The sequence below is a fragment of the Miniopterus natalensis genome, chromosome 4, assembly GCF_054644295.1.
Source record: "Miniopterus natalensis isolate mMinNat1 chromosome 4, mMinNat1.hap1, whole genome shotgun sequence".
In the NCBI taxonomy this organism is placed as follows: Eukaryota; Metazoa; Chordata; class Mammalia; order Chiroptera; family Miniopteridae; genus Miniopterus; species Miniopterus natalensis.
In genome coordinates, this window is record NC_142084.1 from 62,349,824 (window position 1) to 62,376,091 (window position 26,268).

At 51.7% G+C, this 26,268-nt stretch overlaps 1 protein-coding gene across 2 annotated transcripts; it reads right to left on the minus strand.

Moving 5' to 3' along the window:
* Positions 1–390: 390 nt before the first annotated feature.
* DAZAP1 (DAZ associated protein 1) lies at positions 391–25,588 on the minus strand. Of its 2 annotated transcripts, none has more exons than XM_016209718.2 (12): positions 25,515–25,588; positions 18,209–18,249; positions 17,301–17,467; positions 16,943–17,008; positions 13,115–13,222; positions 11,852–11,900; positions 8,732–8,814; positions 6,065–6,218; positions 4,947–4,976; positions 4,689–4,829; positions 3,214–3,390; positions 391–1,342 (listed from the first exon to the last, which is right to left on the minus strand). In XM_016209718.2, the coding sequence occupies exons 1-12, from the start codon at positions 25,541–25,543 to the stop codon at positions 1,170–1,172; spliced, it is 1,218 nt and encodes a 405-aa protein (XP_016065204.1). In that variant the 5' UTR covers positions 25,544–25,588; the 3' UTR covers positions 391–1,169. The 2 variants fall into 2 exon arrangements, with proteins under 2 accessions (XP_016065204.1, XP_016065203.1); XM_016209717.2 differs by having other exon boundaries at positions 13,115–13,225.
* Between the last annotated feature and the right edge of the window lie 680 nt (positions 25,589–26,268).

The window sequence follows — 26,268 nt, forward strand, 5'->3', positions numbered from 1 at the left end:
CCCATGTCAACAGCCGAGTTTGTGCAAAGGTGAGTGGCCTGCCCAAGGACACAGTCCAGGTGTCACTCCCAGAGGGACAAGGGAGGCCTGGCCAATCCCCAGCCAGATCTGTCTGTATGCCTTTTCCTTGGCACCCAAGTGGCCATGAACCCCAGAACCCAGGGCCCCTCACATTGGCTCTGCAGCTCTCACCACACCTCTGCCCAAACATCCTAAAGCCCACATCTGCCAGAACCCAAAGATCCCTAGATCCACTGAGGATGGGCCCAGGCCCCTCATTCAAGCAGGCCTCAAGTAGTTGCAAGACCATGGAAGAGCCAAGGCAGGTGCAGGTCCTCCCATGGGCAAGGGCTCTTCCAGGAAAGGAGGGAACAAATGACACAACATGGGTTCTAATCCAAACGCACTTCTCTTTATTCAAACCAGGGTCAAACTGGTCAGTGGGGATGCCCTGAAGCCACATGCGCGGGAAGTAGGCTGACAAGACCTCCTGGTCCTTGGTGCAGTTGGACGCGGGGTGGTTGCCAGCCAAGCCAGGCGGGTGCAGCCCCCATGGTGCACTTGCAGACACCGCCAGGCAGGTCAATCGACAAAAGCAAGGAATAAACAAAAACGAAACACACTCAGTAGATTGCTTTTTTAAGCTCCAGAGTTTCTGGACCAACGAGTCCCAACCCTCAAAGCCAGGAGTACGGGGACCAAAAATGTCCCTCACTTCCACCAGTGCCGACAGAAACCCTGTTTTAAATTAAAAAATAAGCCAGTATACATTGTAGAAAATTTCTCTTAAAAATCTCACAATTTGTAAATGTATATTTTTTCTTTAACATAAAAGTTTACAACATACGATAAAACAAAAGGCTCAGGAAAATAATTTCAAAAAAAAAAAAGGAAGAAAAAGAAACCTGAAGTTTTGAATTAAAGCTGAAGACTTTTTAAAACCCTGTTGTTGAACCAGTGACTTTTTTTTTATTGTGCTGATGGGTTAGAGAAAGAAATATATTTTAAAACTTCAGTCCAGACACCCACAGCCGCCTCCAAAAGCCTCATGTCTGCCCCTCCCCCCAAGGTTGAATCGCGATTTTTCTGCCAAGTTTGTGATTGTCACGAGTTCACAAGTTTCAAATCCTGGGTCTCGGCCATCTAGCCATCTGCGTGTCACCAGCTAGCTAGCGTCGGTAGGGGTGGAATCCTTGAACGTTGTGGTTCTGACCTCGTCCGAAGCCACTTCCACCGGCAGGGGGGCCCCCGGAGCCTGGCACTGAGGGGCCCCCATAGGAGGGGGGCTGCTGGCTGGGATCTGAGAAACCCTGCCCAAAGCTGGCCAAGTCCTGTCCATAACCTGTGGAGAAGAGAATGCAATGAGTAGCCGGGGCAGCTGGTCCCACCAACAGGACCCAGGGTCCCACTTCTGCCTGATATCACTGGGCCCCCAGGAGCATGTATCTCCAGAAAAGCCCACCCTGAAGCCCCAGCCAGGACCCTGTCTCCGCACGGAAAGAAAAGAGCCTGTGAGACCTCGTGGACCCATGGTCTGCCCTGTCTGATCCCAGCCGGTCCCCACTTGTCCCCACGGACTCAGGGCGGGGGCCCTGGTGGCACAGCTGAGGGTCAGGAGAGATCTTTAGGCTTGGAGACGCATATCACCTGGCCCAGCTCGGCGGACCTTGGACTCCTAGAAAGTCTGTTCTCGAGTACAATGCAGGGTAGGCTCAGGCACATTTTTCAGGATTTCAGGAAATATCTGACCTGCCCTGGCCTCCCTCCAGGATGCACTCCTGACCCCAGACAGTCCTCCCTCCAAAGTTGACTCAACCTGGAGGCTTCCATAACACTGAGTGGTACAGGGGCGGGCGGGGACTACATGTGGAGCATTAGGCTTCAATGATTCGAGTTGGCTGCATCTGCAGAGCCCATCTGGGTAGGGCAGGTCCCTCCTCTAAAAAGGACCCTGACCCTGCACTACTGACCTCAGAGGGCATGAAGGCACTTCTGGAATGAGGGACAGCACCGTCCTCGCTCCCTGCCCACCCGGACCACACACTGTGGATGAAGGCCATCCCAGGGCCCCCGGATTCCCAGTTGGGGACACACTAGGAGGCAGAGCTCCTGGGCTGTGTCCCAGAGGGCAGTGTGGGTCCACCCCGCCCGGGACAGCAGAGGAGGCAACGTCCAGTGCCCAGGTGCAGGCAGGTGAGGACCGTGCATGACGAGGCGCCACCTACCTAGGCCATATCACTGCTCAGCCTGACCATAAGAGTGTAAACAAAGTATGGGCCCGAAGCCCGCCGGGTCTTGAGAATAGGTACCCAGGCCTGGCGAGAGACGAGACCAGGGTGACTACCCCAGGGTGGTAGGAGGAACACACTCGAGATCATGAACACCCCCACCCAGGGCCGCTCACATGTCTGCCGCCAACACGTCCTGTTCCAGGCAGGGTCGAGAACCCACGTGCTCAGTGACCACAGCCCTGCAAGGCCCCAAAGGGAACAAGAGTGTACGATGCAGGGGTGCTGGGGGGCATCTGGTCAGCGGTGGGATTGCATTAGAAGATAAGAGTAGATCGACTTGCAGATACTGTGGTCTTGGGTAACACACAGTTCACACCAAAGTGGGAAACCAGGGGCTAAAATTCTCACAGGAGCCCTGGAGGCCCCCTCACGGCAGGCAGGGGACTGACCCCAATGTGGGGAGAGACCCCAGGCAGCACCCTGTCCTCACACGAGCTCCCCCACTCAGCTGTCAACTTGCAGACCCGATTCAGAAGCACCTACTCCACAACCAGCCCTCAAGTGAAGCACAAAGCCAACGCCAAAGCCGATACCTGCCCCAGACCAGAGCCAAGACCACCCAGCTGACACTCTTGCCTGTGCTCTGCACTTGGATATCCCAGGCAACTGGAGGGACAGGCCTGCCAGGGATGTCCTTAGCCTGACAGCAATCACAGCCCTCGAACCATCCCTCTGGGGGCCCAGTCATAGCCTTAGTTTCCCAAACCCACAGGCCTGGGGACACCTGCTGCACAATCCATGCTTTTCTACTATTAGAGCATTGGCAAAAACCCAAGCAACCAAAATCCCGCTTGACGCTTGCTTGATCCTAGGTCACGTGAAATCTCCAACAACTCCCCACACCTCGGACCACCCAACCCAGAAACACTGGTGGGAAATTTGCTTGTGAGGGAGGAAGGGAGGGGGAGGTGCAGACACTCACCATACTGACTGTAGGGAAAGTCTGGCTGTGCTGTTGGGGGCTTGTTCATATCTGGGGCAGCCTGAGATGGAGGCGGTGGGAAGGCCAGAGGTGCTGCCCCAGGAGTGGCAGGTGGAGGGGGGACCCCCGGTGGTGCAAACTGATCCGGTGGTGGAGGTGGAGGCCCGTAGCCAAAACCTGCAAACAAACAGGACAGAAAGACAGACACCATGCTTGCCCACAGCCCAGACACCGGGAGCCTTCACAGGATGCCCACCTGCAACACAGGAGGAGCCAGGCCCTGAAAACGAGGGATAAGAGACCAGCATGAAAACTGTGGACAGTTGGGACAGTGGGAACTGGAGCAAGCCCAGGAGCTAGCTGCCTGCAGTGGGTGTTGGCTAGTAATTTACATAGTAGGAGTCTACTCAGGAATGCTCATTAGAAGGACAGAAGTCAACTGTCCAACATAGCACAACCTGTGTACTTTGAGAAGACAAAAATCACACCCAGCCCGTGCTCAGTCCTCAAGCTGCAATGTTTCTATCCACTTCTTGTCTTGTTACAGCAGACACACCTTTTCTGTAAAGAGGCCCAAGACAAAGTCATCATGTGGCCCTGCTCCAGGCCACAGAATTGAATTGCCCAGTCCTGGGCCACTGGTGATGTGTGGTCACTGAGCCTACGAATGTGGCTGGTTCACATGGCAATCCCAAGAATGACACACTTGGATCCCAAGGACTTAATAGTAAAAAGACAACAGGACCCTCTATGCTGGTGGAATGACATGTGGCCATCCTGGGTTAGGTGAGGGGTTCCTCTTTACTATAGAACCCAGCTCCTAGAGTGAGACTGCACCCCCCACTTTTTTCTTTTTTTAATCCTCACCCAAGAACATGCTTAGAGAAAGAAAGGGAGAGGGAAAGAGAAAGAACTGATGTGAGAGAAAGATCTTGAACAGTTGCCTTCCATATGCACCCCAACCAGGGATCAAACTCGCAACCCAGGTGTATGGGCTCTAACTGGGAATTGAACTGGCAACTTTCAGCGCACAGGATGACACTCAACCGAGCCACTCCACCCAGGCTAGGCTGCGCCCTTTTATTCTGAGGTCAGGGAAGAGCCCTAACCTTCCCAGCGAGTTGGCTGCTAGACACCCAGATCTTCAACCACAAAGTAAAACACAGAGGAAAGTGAATCAAGACCTGAAGCTCCCTCAATTATGAATCACGGAAATTAGGTTTAGAGGCCCATTCCAGGCATAATCATGAGGAAGAGCGAGGTGTTTGTGTTGTGACAACTCATGCAGCCGGCCCACAAGGAGGCCAAAGCCAACAAATTGCAGTCTATAAGGTCAACCCATCCTTTTTCTCCAGGCAGAGGAACCATGACAGGCTCCTGGCTGCACCCCTCCCCTGCCCCACCAGGGGGTGGGGGGAACGCCAAGCAGTGTAAAAAGGTGTGCTGTGAAGGCCTCCCATGGCCCTAGGACTTACTGAATTGTGGGGGGGCGCCGTAGCCCTGTGGGAAGCCCTGTGGAGGGGGGAAACCCCCAGGAGGGGTGGACACAATGTAAGAGGTGAATGGTGGGGGCGGTGGGGGAGCTCCTCTTCCCGCGGGGGGCGGTCCGTAGCCACCTGGAACACAGGACACAGGGTGAGGGAAAGCATGGTGCACACAACCCCACCTGCCCAGACCCAGGTCCACCGCACTTCTAATTGTGTCACCTCTCCGATTACTGAACAAAGACTTACCAATTGCCTGTCCTGCTGGCACCCACATTCCTAAACCAGAAAACAAAGATGGGAATTGTTGCTGTGTTAGCCCAATGTCACTGAATGGAAGCCAAGAATAGCCCTCCTACTCCCATAGCACGATTGCCATATTGGTGGAACCCTCCTGGAGCCCCAAGAGACACAGGGAGGATGTAGGAGAGCCTTGGGACGTGCCCTGTGATCCTGACAACACCAGGCATTGCTTCCATAGGCGAGGATTCCAAGAAAAGCCACTGGGTCAACAGCCCTGGCTCTTCAAAAGAACCATCAAAAGGGAGGGAGGGAATACCCACAGATCAGGGAATCAGGTGCACGTGTGGGATCTCAAGCCTGGCTGCTGGCCAAGCACGGGCCCTTCACCTGCTGATGGGTGAGTGTCTGGAATTGTAGTTTACTGGAGCTGTTTTATTTTGCAATAAAATGCAGGTTTTAAAAAAGACAGCTCGAGAGAGAGAGTGAACAGGGATAAAGCCTCAAGCTACGTAGATAGCTCCGTAAAATCAGGGGTGTTGGGTACCCTGGGTGCAGACAGGCCCACCTGGCCTCCTGCTCTTCTCTAGATGCTGCTGCTTCTTTGGGTTTCCAATGAGGGTGGAGGCTTCCAGATCTCATCCCAGCCCTCCCACCCCCAACCACCCTGCCAGGCTATCCTTAACTGCTCTCCAGACCCCCAGAAGACCCAACAGCCCAGCTGGCATCAGCCTGAAACCTGAGGAACAGAGACACACCCAAAAGGCCCAAGAAGCAGGATTCTCCTTCTAGCCGGGCAAAAACCCCACTTGCTCACCATCAGAGTCTCCAAAACCCACCAGGTTCTCCTGACCTGTCCCTGGAAGAACCACCCCAGAACACAAGGGCAAGGATTCTCACTGCAGCCTTACTGGCCCAATCTCCAAACAGGCACTCGGCCGGGGCCCAACACACTACCGAGGGCCACACCTCCTTTGAGATGGACCTGGTGACAAGGCGGAACCCAGGGACCTGGTGCCCAGTTGAGTAGGGAGCCCCACCTCTGCCTACACGTGCTTCCTCATGGCCCACCTCTGCGTTAAGTTTGGAAGAAGGGGTGTAGTAGCTGGTCTGGGCCAAAGCCTTACCTTGTGGGCCGTATCCTTGCTGCCACGTGGGTGGGGGCTGGCCTGCCCAGCCATTGGCAGCACTGGGCATGACGCGACTCCCCCACTGGCTGGCCCCTGGCTGGCCGGGCACTTGGCTTTTGCTGTCTCGAGGCTCAGCCCGTTTAACCTCCACCTAGACAAACCAAGATCTGGTTCAGGGGGACGCACAGGTCCCAGGCCCCTTCCCGTCAGACACACCCTCAGATAACTTACGACTACACTTAGCATCTTATCACAACTTAAAACTAAATACTTAACTATATACCTTATTTAGGCCAGTAGTTTTCTCTTTAAAAAGTTTTTTTTCTGTTTTAATTATTATATTTAAATGTTTCTCAGGTACAACAGATGTGACTGTGACATGCTAAGCCCTATGCGCTGCAGAGCAGGGACCCTTGAGCATTTTATGCATGACAAGGGTCTCTCAGTCAAGGTAAAACGGCAGTGTCCTCCTTCAACAGCCTCATAAACCCGGGACAGACTGGGGCTGTTCCAATAATCACAGCCCTGCCAGAGGCATCCCTGGGACCACCGAGGGGGAGGAGCCCACCCCTGGCCACACCACGGAGGTGGAGGACCTCTCTGGAGCCCACCCACCCTGCCTGCGCCTTCAACTCATACCTGAGAAACACAGTTGGTTTACTTAGGTTTTTAATTTAAAATGTCTAAAGGAAGATAAAGACTTACCTTCCCCAGGCTAACGCTTAAAGAATCTCAATTAACTCAAAATAATGTCAGAGGGAATGGATGTGATAAAGAGCCTTACATTACATCTAACAAAAAGTAAACAAACATGCAATAAAATGGACATTTGAATCAGTAAGCAATCTTCATACTGTGTTGGGTCAGCAGCCCAGGACCCTTCCTCTTTGGACATGTCAGGAGCCACAGCCAGGGGAGGGATCAGCATAGCAGGTGGTGGTCAATGCCCCACTTATGCTGCTCATTGCCCCTGATGGCAAAAAGATGCCCCAATTCCAGGGTTGTCTCAGCATTTGAGAATACTGGACTTTTTGTTTTTATGATAAATTTTAATAAGAGGGACAATAGACCCACATGAAGTCACCCTTGAGATCACAGCCTGGTGAGCTAATTAACCATTGTGTATCAGAATTCTGTCAGTGCTACCTTAAAACGCAGGCACAAAGACCCCTCCCCTCTTCCTGATGCCTCAAGGCCACTTCTCAGATAGGAACAAAGTCCCCTGTAGCTCAAGGCAACTGGACAGCAGGACCAAGGGAGATTCAAAGAGCTAGAATTAATGGGTCTTCACACACTCTCCTTAAGGCAATTTGGCTCCTGCTTACAAAGCAAAGCAGCCCTTGTGATTAAAAAAGTTACTCTCTTCCTATGGGAGCTCAGATGAAGTCACTCCACTCCGGTTTTAATTATAAGTGGGATCCAAGCCTGTTAGTTGGAAATTCCCACTGAAGAACGGGTGGGGATCAGTGAAGGTCCTGTAATAGGAGCCAGACTCCCACAGGCATGAGAAACCCCCTTACTGTCAGCTCTGAGCAGTCCAAACTCAGATGCCCTGCATCCCACAAAACGGGGACTGGCAGACTGGAGGGAGGGAAGATCGTGCACTTAGCTGACCTTTCTGCCCCTGAAGCAGGACCACACTTCTTCCAAGTTTTAAATGTCACAGGACCTTCAGTTATTGAACATGGACTCCTCTGACCTCATGTTCTTAACTGGTGTGTACCCTTGAAGTCCTCATGCTGATTTTAAACTAAAAGCATCAGTGAATGTTGGAGTTGGGTATGTGTTTCCCACTTAGTCAGGGTCAAATGGAATTAATCCTTTATGGAAACCTGAGCCCCTGGCAAGTACGAACAGTTGCCCTGTTGATGAACATCAGGGAGCAGGCTACCTGGGCAGGCAGGCAGGCCCCAGTGCCATGCTTCCTCCAATATCTCAATCAGAAGGGCTGGGCATGCTGACCCGAACGAGGAGAAACTGGGAGCACACATCAACGGGGACTGCCGCCGGGGTGCGCTGAGCAGGCTTTACAAGGACCCAAACAGGGATTCTGCCAAAACGTGGGCCCCAAAGACTTTGCTAACTGTAAGAAATCCCACACAGCAGAATTTCCATCAGTTACTCATTTTACTGTTAACTTCTCCAAAAACATGAAAGGCCCAGGCAAATGAGGAGTTATGGGCCACTTTCTGACAGTTACCTCCGTGGCGGCAACACAGTATGAAGATGAAACAACCAGAGGTCACTTGACTGCATGGAGTTAAGTACTATCGAGAGCATGTGGTTGGTACCGGAGTTTCACAGTAAGTGACCCAATTAAAACAACCAATCCTTCAGGATGTTTACATTTCTTTCAGTTTTACACAAAACCTGTTCTTAAAGGTTGGCTGCCCATCGCGGGTTGGATGGAACAATCGGAATACAGTTCAGACATCTGAAGGAGTGGTCACTGGAACCAAGCCTGAGGCAACCCACAACGTCACTGGAGGCCCGCCGCCCATCACCCGACACATCTCTAGAGGTCCAGGTCCCACCCCACAGCAGAGGGTCCCAGCACCTCTCACCCGGACCTTTTCTATGAAGGAATTTTCGTTTCCAGTGACATCCCTCAGTTGCCTGAGACTTGGTTTGGTCTTAAGGTAAAATAAAACTACAACTACACACTTTTTTGCCCATGATGTCGTGAAAATGCATGTTGACAGCCTGGTCCACTGATTGTTCGTCCTCGAAAGTAATAAATCCAAAACCTAGCCAACGACGAAGAGTGAATCAAGGTAGCAGGGTGTTGTGACACAAAACAGGATGATGAACAGTATTAGGGACGGGCCGAAGGATCAATCCAGGGCTTCAGCGAAGCAAGTGAGGGAGGGGGCTGCAGGCCTACCCAGCAAGTGACTGAGGCAGGGGGACCCACCGGACACCCGGGCCCAGCTTAAGTTGGGTTCTGATTGGACACTTTGGAACAGCCAGGGCATCTCTTAGAGAGCAGCAGCCTGAACAGCCCAACAGCGAGGGCCAAGAAACATGGCAGGGTATGCCGTGTTGGTGCTAGAACATTCTGTGGAAGACAAGTACAGGCAGAGAGTGGTCGAGCGCTCCGCCTCAGTCGCATGTGTGCTGTGGGTGCACTGTTGCTTCGCTGAAACCCAGGGTTCTCCCCCTCGGCTTGCAATGTGCTTTGCAGCTAGTGCTGACAGCAGCCATATATTGTCCTAGGCGTTAACAGTACGGTCTCTACCACAGTTAGTGCCTCGCTAGGCTTATCCAACACCGTTGGGTAAGCCCAAGGAGTCCTGTCAAGGTCACATATGTATGTATACAGGTATCTATCTGCACACATCTATGTAATAAAATACACAAAGATACAGGCCACAGCGGGTTCCAGCAGGTCAACTCTGCTGTCAGCAGCAAGAGCAAGAGGCACCATGTCATCAAAGAGAATTTTAAAGAGAAAATAATTTAGCATTTTCCAAACACAAGGAAGTGGCAGTATAAACGAAGTTTGGTTGGTCTGGGTGAGCGCGACCACCCGGCTAATGTGGCGTGTCTGGTCCTCAGTCTATTGCCCTTGCTCCCGGGGCCCATCAACTCTGAGCACAAAAGAACACATGGCAGACAGCTGCCAGGAGACCCCAAAGAACAAAAGATGGGTGAGGGGAAGGGCCAGGGCTGGAAAAAGGCTGAAGATGAGCGCGGGAGGGACAGGCAAAGGGAGTGTTCTGTGGCAGAGGTGTGGAGCCAGGGGCAAGCCTGTGCTCGAGACCACCTGGGAAGATCACAGGCAAAATGGTGGTGGAAGGATGGAAACAGAGAGAAGGCAGCTCAGAAAGTTGGGTGACAGACTAGCAGGGAGGGACAGCTGGGATGTAGGAGCCTTCAGTCCTGTTTTCTCCGCACATGCACGCACACAGAATCTACATGTGGCGTGAGAGAAGAAACGGAATCATGACAGCAAAATTGGAGAGGAGACAAAGCTAGAGTGCAGGAGAAAGGGATGAGGTGAGCAAAGGCAGAAGCGGGACTGAGTGGGCCAGAGGTCACCATCTGGCAGAGATACACGCAAAAACCCCGGGACAGGGACAGTCTTAAACAAATAGGAGGGGGGTAGGGGGATGATTCAGAGCCTTTGTGAAAGCTTCTGGAAAGTAAGGTAGGAAAGAGCTGTTTCTGGGACACCCACTGACAAACTGGCTGCTCTGGGTGGTGCTCCTGCCCTCTGCTTGCCTAGCACTCACGGAGGCTCATGGGGACTCTGAGAGACCTACAGTGCCAGATGGCTGAGGACGGTGTGCACCACAGGGGAATGCAGGCCCAAGGACCAAGACCAAAGTGCTCTCCCACCAGCCAGTCCTGCCTGAACCCCCAGCCCCGGGCCCAGGGGTGGGGAGTGACCTGGGGAATCTAAAAGCACCCCTGAGGACCCCCATGTTCTGTCTGAGGCTTCACAAGATCAGAGGCAATGGTGAAACACAGCACAGGTGATGAACGCATATTACAAGGTAACATTTTCTCAGAGTGCAGGAGTATCTGAAACCACAGGGCTCGCGAGGTCCATTAGGGCACAAGAGGCGGTGACTCGTGGGTTAAGGAGCCTGGGGCGGGACGTCTAGGGATGCATCTGTGTCAAGAGGCGACATCACCACTGAGGAAGCAGCACAGAAACACACTGAAACTTCGTTTACACCCCACTGGAGCAAAGCCCGCTCCCTCCTCTGACTGCAGGATGGCCTGTACCTGTGTGATATAATTTAGCACCTGGAGAAGAGAAATCTAAAGAGAGATCGTTAATCACAAAAATTCACAGAGAGAAAGGAAAACAACTTACTTAATATTATTATATTTACTATGAAACACTTAATATGTCACTAAGCACGTAGGTCTACATTAAAATTAAGACTATGACTTAACAGCTTAATCGACATGAAGGGAGGAGACATTACTTAATCATGGAGTAAAAGGATGGAAGTTCAAATGGCAAACTATTCTCCAGCACGGCGGGCGCATGCTGCGGGCAGCAGCCCAGCGCTCTAGGGGTCTCCGCAGGGCAGGGACTGCAGGGCCCAGACCAGCAAATCATCTCTTGTCAGGGCCCAAAGCGGATGATGAAACAAAACAGATGGGCAGGGACAAAGAGCAGCAGCCACAAAACAAAACAAAACTAATAAAACCACCAAACCCAAAAGGGCATGGATATCGGGTGCCGGCTGGCGCAGGCCAGACGTGCAAGGGTGGGCTGCTCAGGGAGTCCTGGTGGGGATGTGCCCCTCCTCCCGCCGGCCCCATTGACTGAGGAGGAAAAAAAAAAAAAAAAAAAAACAGGAAAAAAGCATGAGACGGATAAAGGAAACTCCACGTTCAAGCTGAGCTGCAGCAGATCTGGCCTGACAACATGAAATGAGACTTCTGACTACACTGGAGTGAGCTGAAGGCAGGAGACAAACTACACTGGCGTGAGCTGAAGGTCAAGAAACAGTTGTAACTAAGGAAGGTCACAATGGAAAAGGACACAAGTCTTTCAGTGCACATTAAAGAACAGAAACCATGTTCAAATTCATGTCAAGTTGTAAAAACTTTAAAAGAATGAGCCAAAAAAAAAAAAAAGACAGTAACGTCTGATCTTGGGGAGCACAGACGAGCTGGGGGCTGCACAGGATGAGCCTACATTTTAACCATTTGTCTCCAAATCACCCTTTTCTGAGGCAATGCTCACTACGACCACCACCTAATTGTGAGATAGTTTGCCATCTGAGGGGGAAGGTCAAGGACAAACTCCATCTCTTTTACCTCGAGGCCTCTGCTTTTCTGCGTCGTAGATCATGACCACTTCTGTAACCTGCAAGAGAAAACGGCTGTTTGAGTACCAGAGTGCCACAGCACCTATGAGCACCTCTGGCTACAAAAGAAGTCCCAAGTCAAATGCCCGCTGGGAAGTCTCCAGTCTAGGGAGTCCTGAGGCAAAATGCTGCCTTCCAGGGTATGATGTCCAAGACTCATGAGGCGTGAGGTCTAGGCCACCACTCCACAGGGGAGTTGACAGACAGGAGACCAACAAGGCATTCTCCCCATTCACACCAGGATGGAATGACCCAGAGCGCTGGTGCTCCAGGACCTCCCTTAGTCAGTGGCCCCGGTTGTCCTGCTGACCCAGCCCTCATTACCCCCTACCCCCAACTCACTGAGTGTATCTCTTATCGTGTGCTCTGGCACTCCTAAACTCTAGTCCCAGCCCTTGCACATTCAGGTGCCACCTGACAAACACAACAAAGCGGGAGCAGGCAGGGCCACACCACTGACAGGGCATTTAAGCAGCAGGGGTCTGGGGTGGTCTGTGTAACGGCCCCATGCACACTGGCACCCTAGCCCCATATTTCCCTCTGCTCGCCCCACTAGAACCGAGTTCCCTGTATGACCCCGATTAACTCTAACCCTCATGAGCTTATAAAGGATTTTAACCTCTTCCAGAAAACAGGATCACCCCTGGGGGAAGGTCTGGGTCATAGAGGAAACAATGAGTAAAACACAGGACCAAACAACTCCTGTGAAGCCTGGCAGCCTGGAGGACAGTGAGAACTGCCAGAGGAAGCAATAGGGTGGAGCCAGGGCCCCCCACACAGTGAAGTCCAAGCTGCTGGTACAAGAATCTGAAACTCCTCCGCTAGACCAGGCCTGCCCTCGGCTGCAGCTATCAGGGGTGGGCACCATGTTTCAGATCCTGGGCAGGAGGAGTTAGTCTGAGGTCCCAGATGAACCTCATCTGGAACATGCCCTCCTGCCATCGAGGGGCAGCAGGCTGGCTTCTCCCCAACACTCCCTAGTGCCTTACAGCCAACTGGAAGGCCTTCTGGATGCTGGCCTGGCCAGTTTACATCTGCCTGGAAAAAACAAGACTACTGTCCTGGATGGTAAATGGCCATGAAGGGAAACGATGGGGCTCTGGTTGTTCTGTTCTGGGCATGCGGGGCAAGAGGACAGAGCCGCCATGCCCATCCCGACTAGGCCAAGTTGAGTAGCCGCTGCCTGAGTGCTACTGGTGCAGGAACAACTCACCACTCCGAATTTCTTGAAGTATTCCCTGAGCTCTGTCTCACCACAATTGTGAGGAATTCCACCAACAAATATCTTATTTGATTTACTGTTATCGCTCCTGGGTCCTTTCTGCTGTGTCAAGAAAGAAAAGTTGGTTAGAACATGTGGGGAGCCCTCAGCACACACCCAGGGTTGTAAGTGTCTGCATGGGTTTGAGAGCCACTAAAGTCACCAAACACTTGGAAAGTTCCAGTGAGTCCAAAGAGAACAAAAACAGCATTTTCCTAGAGACCCAAGGAGACTGGATCCAGCACTGTGGCATCGCTGTTTCAAATGCGTTTTAATGTCCCTTCCATAGCTCGCCTGGTCGGACGGAGGGCTGTAGTTGATCTCAAATGTGTTTTAAAGAAGGCTGCAGTACTGTGTTCAATTATTCTGCATCACAACAGCTACCAAAGTTAAAGGTCTACACTGTGAAACTAAGGCTTTCAGGAGAGTAAGGAAGACACAAGGGGGCCTCCATAATTAACACTAGTGATGAGGCTGGTTTTCAGGTGGTGGTTTTCAATTTGGTGACCAACAATGACAATGGAAAGTTCTAGTAACTACAGAGACACTCCATCATTTGTCTTTCTTTCACCATCCCTGACCCAATCCCACTATCTGCAGAATAACTTCATACCTACCTTGTAGGAAAACGCTCAAGCCCAGCTCATCACTTGGGGGGCAGACATGGAGGAGACAGGCCCACCTGAACTCCCTGTGTGGACCAAAATCTCAGCTCTTGCCCTGAAATGCTGTCCCTCCCACCCCCTCTACTCCTAATACCCCTTCTTCTTTCTACTCAAGGAACTTATGGGTTAAGATGTCCCACTGCTTTTAAATATATATATCTTTATTGATCTCAGAGAGAGGAAGGAAGAGGGAGAGAGAGAAAAACATCAATGATGAGAGAGTCTCTGATCGGCTGCCTCCTGCACACCCCCACCAGGGATCAAGCCCATAACCCAGGCATGTGTCCTGACCGGGAATCAAACTGCGACTTCCTGGATCCTAGTTCATTGCTCAACTGCTGAGCCACACCCGGCCGGGCCAAACTGCTATTTATTTATTTATTTATTTATTTATTTATTTTATCTTTATTGATTTCAGAGAGAGAAGGGAGAGGGAGAGATAGAAACATCAATGATGAGAGAGTCGTCATTGATCGGCTGCCTCCTGCACGCCCCCAACTGGGGATGGCGCCCACAATCAGGGCATGTGCCCTGACCGGGAATTGAACCGCGATCTCCTGGATGCTAGGTCAATGCTCAACCACTGAGCCACGCCTGGCCAGGCCCAAACTGCTTTTTAAAAAAATTTTTTAATCCTCACCGAAGGATATTTTTTCTATTGCTTTTCAGAGAGTGGAAGAGAGAAAGCGAGAGAGCGAGAGAGAGCGAGCGAGAGAGATATGTGAGAGACACATTGATTGGTTGCCTCCTGCATGTGCCCTGACAGGAGCTGGGGATTGAGCCTGAAACCGAGTTATGTGCCCTTGGCCAGAATTGAACCCAGGACTCTTCAGTCCACAGGCTGACGCTCTAACCACTGAGATAAACCAGCTAGGGCCCAACTGCTCTTGATTAGCAATTTGGGGGTGGGTGAGGGTTCCCCGGGTATGCAGGTTATGGCCTGTGCCTAATCTGTCTTAATAAAGCTGCCAAGAAACTAAAGAACATTAATAACCAAACAGAATCTGAACCTTGATTGGAGTTCAGTCTGAAAAGCTGTGAAAGTTGTCTGTGAGACAATCATAGAAATGTGAGATGGCTGCCATCAACAAATCAACAAACGACATGTGCTGGCGAGGGTGTGGAGAAAGGGGAACCCTAGTACACTGCTGGTGGGAATGCAGACTGGTGCAACCACTATGGAAAACAGTATGGAGGTCCCTCAAAAAAATAGAAATGGAGCTGCCATTTGACCCAGTGATTCCACTCCTAGGAATGTATCCTAAGAATCCTAAAACACTGACCAGGAAGAATATATGTACCCCGATGTTCACAGCAGCACAGTTTACAATAGCTAAGATCTGGAAACAACCCAAGTGCCCATCAGTAGATGAGTGGATAAAAAAGCTGTGGGACATTTACACCATGGAATACTACGCAGCTGTAAAGAAGAATAATCTCGTACCCTTTGGGACAGTATGGATGGACTTGGAGAATATTATGCTAAGTGAAATAAGCCACGCAGCGAAAGATGAATATCACATGATCTCACTTATACGTGGAATCTAAAGAACTTAATAAACTGATGAACAGAATAGACTCAATGACATGGAAGCATAGATGAGACTGACGAATGTCAGAGGGATGGAGGAGGGCGGGTGGGTGGAGGGGGAGAGTAACCAAAGAATTTATATGCATATATGCAAAACCCAAGGACATGGACAATGGTGGGGAGAGGGACTGGGGAGGGGGAAGAGACGGGGTGGAGCGGGTCACTGGAGAGAAAAAGGGACATCTGTAATATTTTAAACAAAAATTAAAAAGAAAAGAAAGAAATGTGAGAATGGCGGTGTAGACACAGGTAACACTGGGTATCACCGTAGGCATCTTAGCTATGGAGATGGGGATTCTGTAGGAGGCTGGACTTCTATGAGACGCACACTCCAGAATTTAGGAGTGGTCTATGCAGACAGAGATAGATATTAATATAGATATCTGGAAAATAATAATAATCGATTAATCTAGTCTTCTGTAATTTGAAAACTTTCCTAATAGAAATTTGGAAAAATAAAAATGGTTTCAGGGGTCTCAGGTCTGTCTATGGAAGCAGCTGGGATCCTGCTAGAAATGCAGACCTCAAGCCTCCACTTAGATCAGACACATGTGGTGGAGCCTGCTCGCAGCTTCCAACAGCCTCCAGTCCCGCTCTGTTCAGTAGGGCTTTCTGTGAGGACGAAAGCATTCTGAGTGACAGTCTTCTCTGAGAACTGCTGGGTGGTGGAAGATGTGGGCAGTGAGCAAGAGAGGACAGGTCTGTTCCAGCTGACCCAGGGACCACATATAGCTCCCATGGAATCCTCAGGATTCATCATACTGGCTATTCAAGCAACCAGCCACCAGGTTTGAATCTAGAGGGGAGCAGCCTGCAGAGCTGGGTGGTGAAAGCCTCACAGTTAAGGATGACCAGGCAGCCAAGTGGAGAAGAGTGAGGAACTGGGAGAAGCTGCTCTCAGCCCTCTTGGGTAAGCTGGGAACACTTGGAGCGGATAAAATCAGAAGGCTCTAGTTGATAAACAGGTGTGAGCTGTCATTTTATTTAAAAAAAAATGTTTTTAATGTTTTTATTGATTTCAGAGAGGGAAAGAGAGATAGAAACATCAATGATGAGAGAGGGTCATTAATCGGCTGCCTCCTGCATGCCCCCTGCTGGGGATCAAGCCTGAAACCCGGGAATGTACCCTGACCAGGAACTGAACCTCAGTCTCCTGGGTCATAGATTGGTGCTCAACCACTGAGCTACACCGGCTGGGCTATCATTTTATTTTTAAAGGTAGACTAATAAAAATTTTCTTCTTGGCTACAAGATAAAAAATTTAAAGCGCTGAATAAATCTGAGCAATTCTCAGCTGGTCAAATGTCAAAGATGACCTTCAGTCACTTCTAATCTTAATGAGCAAAAACCCCAGATCAAAGGCACATGTTTGTCTAACCCCTATGCGGTATATCTGAAACTAGTAAGGAATAATATTGAATGTAAACTATAATTGAAAAAAAAAAAAAAAAAAAGAACAACAAAGGCACACATGTCCTTTAAACTGTCTGTTGAACATGCAAGGTTGCCCACCCAGCCCCTTACCCAGCCTTCTTTTGGCCGCGTCCTCTCTGGCTGCATCCCCCGAGGTGTACATGGCTTTGGGTCGATCTGTAGAAAGTTTCAAATGAGCCAGTTGTAAATATGAGGCTCTTCTCTCCAGAAAAGGTGTCAACAACAGCAGCCAGTAGCACAGCATACTAGCACTCGCAATAAATTCACACCGTGTCTGTATCCACATCCTATTCCATCCTCCAGTCTAAATACAGAGCCTAATCCTTTTAGGTCACCCCCACAGGAAAGAGTCTTTAACATAAACATTGACGAAAGCTCAAAGAACCCAGTGAACTGAAGGACAAATGACAGAGAAAGAAGCAAGGAGCTCAGCTACAGCAGGACTTACATTTCGACCATCCAGTGTGTGCGGTCTGCTGGCCAGCACTGTGCCCACACAGTTTGGGTCTTTAAACTTGACAAACCCGAAGCCTCGAGACTGGTTGGTTGTCTTATCTTTCATGATCACACAGTCCACAACCTCTCCATACTGGGAGAAGTAGCTGCGAAGAGTCTCTGCTCAGGGATCAGAACAGAAACAGACACATACACCAGAGTGTTAAGCACAGCATTGCAGCTGGCATGCAAACACACGCACACGCACACGCACGCACACACCCATGTGCTGCTTTCCTGGTTCACCAGGCTGACTTGGAAAGTGTGCAAATAGCCATTTTTAAACTGACCAATCAACTGGTTTTGGGGCTGAAGAAGATGATAAAGGACAGGAAACACATGAAGAAGAATGGGGGACTCCACACAGGGGGTACATCATGTCTTCATATAAACTAGAAATGCTGCAACTGAGCATGGCTGTGGCGAAGGCATCTAGGAAAGTGAAGTTTAAGAGAATGCAGAACAACCATTTTGAAGGCTGCTTGACAACCAGCTTCTTCCTGCTATGTCTGAACTCAGTGACCGCTGGGCAAATTCCTGGCCACTGCACTCTACATGTTAACAGTCCTCCTACCTCCAGAACCTACCTCAGCCTTGAGCTAGGAACCTGCAGTCTAATTTCTCCCCCAATTCTGCTGTGAAATGTGAGGAAGAAATTAACCTTTTCAAAGCCAATATTGCATTTCCTCTGGCCCCCGCTAATGCCCAATTGAATGTCCCTTCACCCCAGAAATCAAGACAATAAATCCAATGAAGAATTAAAGAAACTCGAGGTAGTAGCAAGAGATGAATTCATACAACACAACTTGAAGACCAAGGTCAGCCCACCTGCAATGCCTGGCACTCAGCCACAGCACCTACCTTGGGTGGTGCTCCAGTCAAGACCGCCCACGAAGAGCTTCCTGCAATTCAACAAGAAAACATTCAGGGTCAAATGGTTCTTGCCTTAGAGATGTCGCCCATCTGACCCATCCCAAGGCAGTAATCCACACCACAGAAGGAGTTCACACAAACATGCTAACATCACGGTCACAGCCATGGCGCACAACAGCTGCAGCCATCACCTGGCCACATTGATTGCAGATGTGAAAAATGACTCCAAGACTTGCCAACATGGTGGAGTGTTATAATGTAGTAAAGACAATGTGTCCAGAATTGCACATGCACAAGGACCACAACCACAGCAAATCCCTCCCCTACCACTCTTGTACAAATATTGTTCATTTGTAATCAAGATCTGAGATCACAGAAGACAAACCAGAATGACAGCAGGGGTAGGGGCTATAGGGCAAAGCCTCAGAAACCCACCACATGGTCATGAGCTCGGAACCACAAATCATTAGAAAGGTTCCCAGAGCTCCAGACCCAGCACTGGAGCCCTAGCCCACATTCCCCCACCCCAGGGTAGCCTGGGTTGTACTTTCAAGCAGTCACACTAGAACTTTCGGGAAGAACCCCACACTGTCCCTGCAGCCTACCCGCCTTGTATCTGTACAGCCCTCAGTGGGTTCAGAACCCAGAGGCCCCCTACTACCCCCAGGGAGGGCTCTACATCTCTAGGACCCAACATGGGAGGGTTGTGGCAGCACCTGCCTTTTCCACTCTCACACAGGTCTCAAACTGGCTGGACCTGGAATGAACCGAGGTGCTGAGGCTGTTCCAGCTTCCACATGGGACCATGCTCACCTGCCTCACCCTCAGAACCATTCCAGCCTCCCAAAGCTCTGGAGGCAGGTATGACAGAGGAGGCCGAGGGAGGGGGCTCCAGCAGCAGTGGTGGCAGCTCTCTATCGTTCTTGTTTCACCCAGGAAAAAGGGGACACTACTGCTTTCACCCTCGGAGATGGACCTAGGCACTAACTGGCGGGTGTTCAGAATGCAGGCAGGTGGCCCAGGCTCAGTTTCCGTCTGAGTACACAAGGACCCTGCAAGGCTGATCACATTCCTGCCTCCTGAGCAACCAAGAGACCTTCCAGAGGAAAGGTCTCCATCTGAGGATAGAACCCTCAAGGTAAAAGGCACACCTGTCACCTCTGCTCCATCTGGTGACTCAAGCCTCAGTGTGCCAGACACTGGCAAAATGCCTGCAACAGCAGGACTGTTAGGGGCTTCTTCCAATCTGCCTTTATTCTAAGGAAAGACAATTTAAATTTAGTGTGTGAGAAACAATTTCCCACCACCAGACAGATACCTACTATCATCCTCAAAATGCCAACAAACAGGCCACCACCCGTTCCTGGTTGGGGAGGGCTGGAAGCGAACTCAGGATGGGTATCTGGCTGTAGCTATACTTCCAGTGCCTTAGAGGGAACTCAGTAAAAACAGGTTTCATGGAACATGCTGACCAAGCAGCAGCAAGGCTCACATTTAGGCCTCATTAACTTAAAACCATGTCGCAGGCCTCCTGCCTTCCAACAATGGGGGTGTGTGGGGGGGTGAAGCCTCCATCTATGCCCCACTCCCAAAGGGCTGTCCAGGCCCAGCCCCACCCTGCATGCCCAACCCCTTGAGGCCTGGCACCCAGTAGGGGCACAGAGCCTCAAATGACAAGGGCCAGAGGCTGGCTAGCACTCCTAAGGAACTGCCTGTTTGCCCAGTCCTTTGGAACAGGAACAACCAAGGGTTTGCTGTGGAAAAGCAGCTTCATGCAGGAAAGAGATCTCATGAATTCTCAAAAAACAAAATTAAAACAAAACCCAATTCACTTAGAGAACACCAGCCTCTATTTAGCATTGCATTCACCAAAACAGTAAAGTAATAAGCTGTTGCCCATTTGAGCACCCCAACCTCCACTGCCCGCCCGCAGAAGAGGAACCTGTGAGACCAGTCCAGGCTCCAGCTTTCACTTAAATTTCAAAATTAGGCATTACAGGCATTAAGGGGGGGGGAACTAGAAATGCTATCATCTGCACAACTGACAGAACTTGCATCTGTCCTGTGGATGGACAAATAACATGGCATCAATACTGTGCTTTCCAATTTTATCACTGTTCCATGTGCATTTAAGAGAATGTCTCTGTTCTTTCAAGAAACACATGGACAGGTCCACACAAAGGGGCATTGGGGTACCACTTCCTTCTGAATACTTCATGAAAGACCAACACAGGAGCCAATGGGGCAGAATGTCAGCTCCTGTTGAGTCTGGATAAAGAATATTGGGAACTTTTGTTGCTAATCTATAACTGTTATGTAAATCTGAAGTTATATGAGATTATAAATTAGGAAATTCTCATTGAAGAAACACCAGGATATAGAAATAACCACCCTGTCACATAGGATATCTGAGACACTCAGCAATAGGTGCCTCTTATATGACTATCAGCTTACGCAGAGGGAAAAACATGCCAAGCCTGTGTGCCGGACGGTGCTGTGCTAGGCATGTTTCCACTTCCTTTCCTCCTTCTCTGAGGGCACACTCTCCCAGTCTGCACACGGAAGATTCCAGAAGGTCCTGAGAGGCCAGCTGATCGGTGACAGGGGCCTTTCCAGAGCCCCAGCACAAAGCCCCAATCTCTGAGCCTCAGGTTTTGTAATCAATAGACAGCACGACCAGCAACATGAACATGAAGCCCTGGCACCAGTGGGAGCCCTGTTCAACAAGCTGTCCATCCAGGGACAGCCCAGACAAACTGGGCACCATGTGAACCACAGGAGTCAATGGGCATGTACACATGGGACTCCACAGATAAAGGGATTAGCCAACCATGCCAGCTCCCCTTCTCCAGCCCTTCCCTGCTCTGAAGGGTATCATTACTCAGCTGAAACTGGATGTCAGGGCCCCACAGACCCTGCACTCCCAAACCCACATGCAAACTTCCTGGCTCTACCAGGCCCTCCCAGGAAAACAAAGTCAGGTTCTCAAGAGGGAAACAGGCAATGTCACCACCTGGGGGATCTGAGAGAGGTTGTCTGTGATCAGCACACTGGCTCCCAGGGCCTTCACCTTGAGAGGGGGCTGGTAAGTTCCTCCTGGACAGGCTCTGTACAAGTGACCTGGCACCAGGCTGCAGTTAATATTCTCCTTGAATGTTTCTGGATGACTACCCTGCTCTTGCTCTGTGGAATTCATGACAACCACCTAGGACCTGCATCAGAAAGTCAGTCTTCAGTGGCTTCCCCTGGCTAGGGTCAACCACTGTGGGCTCTGTCCTGGAAGCACATTGGCAGGCTTTGGAAAGTTCCATCTGGCCTGCCAAGGCCACTCAAAGGCAGCAGGGGGCAGAGGTATAGGACCTGGACCAGCCGGTTGTTGAGCAAATGGCCCCTTCTTCTTAGACAGCATCCAACCCAGAGCCTATGTTTGCACCTTTCTGGTCTCCAGTGGGGAAACACTGAGACTCCTTAAGTCTGTCCTCATTTCCCTGTAGGAGGGAGGCAGCCCTGGGAAGGGACATGCACCCCGGCCCATGGGCTTCACTCCAAAGCCCACCCATGCCAGCGCCTGCCTTCAGTACTCAGGCTTCCCTCCTGCCAGCAGGGAAGAGCACACCCTCCCAGTAGACTATGGGGGCTGTGTGACACAGGAGAAAAGCCCAGAACTGTGAACAGTAGGAGGAGCCTCTCCACTGCCCTGTTCCATACAGGATCAATATCCTCCCCAAATCACCACCTCTCTGAAACAAACCAAACAATGACTCTCCCACCTCATTGTAAACAGGCATTTACAAGTACCCTCCTGGTGCCCTCCCTCTCAGGCCCTGCCAGAGCTCAACTCAGGGGTGTCTGCTTCCAGACCCTCTCCAACAAACTATTCCAGAAAGACCAGGAAGGACTCAAGCACTCCATCCTGGGACCACTCCACATGCCATCACTCAGCCAGTGCCAGGTTGCAGGCTGCTTAGGTCACCCACTTGCAGGCTCTTTGGCTAAGCAGCTGTGGACTCACTCCACATCCCTAGTCTTTTCCCAATGCCACTTCACTTCCTTTCAAGTCCTTCCTCTCCCTGCAACTCTGCCCTCAATGACATGCAGGTGTCCCCGTCTCACCAGTCCCCAGTTACAAAATAGGACCATGTGTGCCAGATAAAATCTTCCTCATTTTTCTCCAGTTCCTGACACAATTCGATTGCCCCAGAGGTGGGTGGAACAAAGGGCCTCTGGGTACCTCTGTCTATCTGTAAAGGGAGACAGCCCTCCCCCAGCACCCAGGAACATCAACAAGATGGTAGGCACCCTCAGATGTCCACCCACAGACCCCAACCGAGTATCTGAATCAAGGGCCCTTTCTTTAAGTTGACTTTCCAAAGTTGTAGCAGGGGAAGGAGGACCTCAGCCCTGTCTGCTTAGCAGGTTCCCAAGCGAGATGAGTGCCTGTCACTGCCAGGCCTGCCTCAGAAGGGAGGACATCTGGCTATCCACACATCAGCTACACAGGGCCATACATGACTACAGGTGAAACCCACTGCTCCTGTCATCCTTCTACCCTCAAGACCTAGCCCTCGCTCTGCTCTAGCTGACTGTGAAAATAATGACTCTAAAAACATTAACTAAAGCCAGTGGCCTCACCCAACTTCCATTCTCCCATCAGACTTCATACTGATTTCTAGGTAGTCAAGAACTAGGGAAGCTCTTCCTTCACATACAAATTCAGTAAAGACTGGGAGGGAATGGTGCCCCAGCATCCACACATTTCCTGAGACCTCCACCATGTACCCACACATGTGGGCCTGTCAAGGAAAGGGGAGTGGCCCCTCCCACCTGTCAAGCGCTCCCTAGGGAGCTACTGGGGTGGTGACCAGACACCAAAGCAAAGGAGGAGCCCTAGCTGATTTTACTTAGTGGTTAGAGCATCAGCCTGAGGACTGAAGGGTCCTGGGTTTGATTCTGGCCAAGGGCACATGCCTCAGTTGCTGGCTCAAGCCCCAGCCCAGGTTGGGGTGCGTGTGGGAGGCAACCAATCGATGTGTCTCTTTCACATTGATCTCTCTCTCTCTCTCCCTCCCTCTTCCACGCTCTCTGAAAAACAATGGAGAAAATATCCTCAGGTGAGAATTTCAAAAAAAAAACAAACAAAGCAAAGGAGGTCAGAGGTAAGGGTGGCTGTCACCAGGTATTATTCAGACCTGCCACCTTCTGATAATGTTTGCCATCATTTGGATCTGAGAACACACCTCCCACATGATAACCACTCCAAAGTAGCAACAGTGGTCCCCTAACAGGAAACTGCAAGAGGGCCCACTGCCAAGGAGCCTGGTTAACACAGCTACACAGCAAGGTCAAACAGGATCTGGGATGCCATATCCAATGCAAATAAGGTTCCTACATAAAATAGAAACTTGTCAGTACTTTTTGCAAAAGATTTTTACTTGCAAAGCAATAAGTTTTCTGGGACCTGTGATTTACAACTTTAAAACTCAAGCCACTGGGTAGATTCACCAGAGTGGGAGGTGAACATGGCGAGGCAGGGTCCCAAGTCCCAATCCTGGTTCTGATATTCACTCTGCAGCGCTCCCAAGCTGCCCGCAGGTCTGGAGGGTCCAGACCTGGGCTGAGATCCTGGCTGGAATCCAAGAGTTGGGACAAGTTGTAGGGTTGAAGTGCCTGGCAACCCTGTCTCCTCATGGGCATACCTGAGGGCAGACCTCATGGATCTCCAGGCTCCCTCCCTTCCCTAACCTTCATCTCTGCTCTCTGGTGAGAAAGGAAGGCAGCCCAGGCCTGAAGACCCCTGTGCTCTGGAAAGACATGTGCATGTGGGTGTGGATGTGGGAAGCCTGCTAACACTCTTCCTGCCTCCTAGTTTCCTGTTAGAAGTGCTGCAACTTCTCATTTACCTAACAGAACACAGTCTTCTAATGCCTGGCAGGGTATATACACACACACACACACACACACACACACACACGCACGCACGCACGCACGCACAAAACCCAGCTGGGAGCTAAGTGCTTTCCTCCAGGGTCCACTAAATGGCATGGGGTTTTGGGGAGTGTGGAGCTCACAAAATGCATTTTACATCCAAGGTGTACGCAGTGGCTGGAGCCAGATGAAGGCCTGGTGATGCCAGCTTCCCACTAGCAAATAATGATCAACTCACCAAATCAATTACTTTGTAAACACATCTGTTCAAAGCTAAAAGCACCAAGAAATGTACACAAGGCCAGGGAAAAACAGCTGGCACTGTTTTGCCACCTTCTTCAGAGGAGAATCTAACTGCAAAATTAGGCTGGTGCAGTGGGAGCTGGTCTCTGCATAGAAAACTAGAGCAAACCCCTCCACTAGGGCATAACTGCATTTTCTAGCTCCTTTGGGATGGCTTCTCAGATCTCGTCTGGTTCAGCATTAGGCAAGGTTATAATTAAGGGGAAACTTAGCTGTAACAAACCTGCTCTGATAGCTGCGCCCAGAGAAAGACCTCGGAAGCAAGGCTTTCTACCCACCCACCGGAGTTTACCTTTTTCTTTATTTTAAATACATCCCTGGGGAGTTTCGCAGGGGCTAAGCGATAAGGGGCTCCATCTACATAAAAACAAGTTACAGACACTACGGGTTGCGCTGACCGGTCCTCATGACCTTGGCCCGAGGGTCCTCTATTTGTAACCTTGTTTTAGGTACTTAGGAGAGAGAGAGTGGAAAGGGTGCAATGCCGCCCGAGTCTCTGGTGGGAGAAGTTGGGCTGCTGCAGAACTGGAACCCCCGCGTCGGGCCCGCCACGTGCGCCGACCCACCAAGTTTGTGCGCGGGCTGGGGGGGCCGCGAAACCCTCAAGGTTCTGGTTCCGGTACTCCAGGAGAAACACTGGCACGGGGGCGCCCAAGACCGTGCGGATTCCCGTTTGGAGCCCCCCATCGGGAAATCCAGGCACAGGGGTAGACCGGGAGCCTCAGACCCTCCAGGTTCACGCTCGGGGTCCCCCATGGTAAACTCGAGCGCGACGGCAGCAGGCCCCTCCAAGGTCCCCTAGGCTCCCATTCGGGAGTCCCCCAGCGGGAAACTTGGGCGCGGTGGCGGCGGGCCTCCCTGGCTCCCCTAGGCTCCCGTTTGGGGTCCTCCCGGGCCCAGAAACAGCAGGGACCATCAGAACCCCCAGGTTCCCGCTCGGGGTGGCCCTCCCCGGCTAGGAAGCAGCGGGATCCCGGGCTGTGGCCCCGCGGCGTGACCTTGACTGGCCAAGCGGCGTCTGGGAGGGGGCCGGCCGAGGCGGCGGAGCGGCCCGGGGCGTCCTCACCCGATCTCGTCGGCGCCCGAGTTGTTCATGGCGGCGGCGGCAGCGCTCCGCGTCCCAGGCCCCCTGGCTCGCTCCCGCCTCCGGAAGGTCACTGGCCCCGGCGCCCTCCCCACAGCAGCGGCCCGGATCTGCGCAACGGCGGCGGCCGCGCTGCCTCCTCCCCTCAGCGCCAACCCAACAGTCACCGCGCGCTCCCGCGCCCGCGCCACCGCCCTGCACACGACCGGGCGCGCTCCCGCACAGAGCGTCAGGGGGCGGGGCCAGGAGGTGCGCCCGCGTGCGTGCCGCGTGCGTGCCGGCGTTCGTGCGTGTGGCAGGGCTGCCACAGCTAGACCGTGGCGGGTCGAGCTTCCTCGTCGGTGGCTCCTGGCGTCGATGCGGGGCATGCTGGGAAGGGGAGTCTTGCGCTCAGGCGTCGGCCCCGCCCCCGGTGGGGAGCGCGCGGGCTGAACCACGTGCGTGCGCGTCCGTGCGTGCGTGCGTACGCTGCGGCACTCGGGAATGGGCAGCGCGGGGCGCAGGCGTGTCTACGGCTTCCTTTTTCAGACTCCATTGGGAAGTGGCTGAGGCGCTTTGGGTCAGCTGGGGGCCCCGGCCACGCCCGCACCCCTGCGGGCCAACTGTTGGCGTTCTGTCTCCTGCGCCTTGGTTGCTCCAGTTGTCCTGCTGTCCCCGTCTCACAGAAGAAGATACCAAGGGTCAGAAAAGCCCAATCATCTGCCCAAAGCCACTCGGGAAGAACTGGAATCAAATC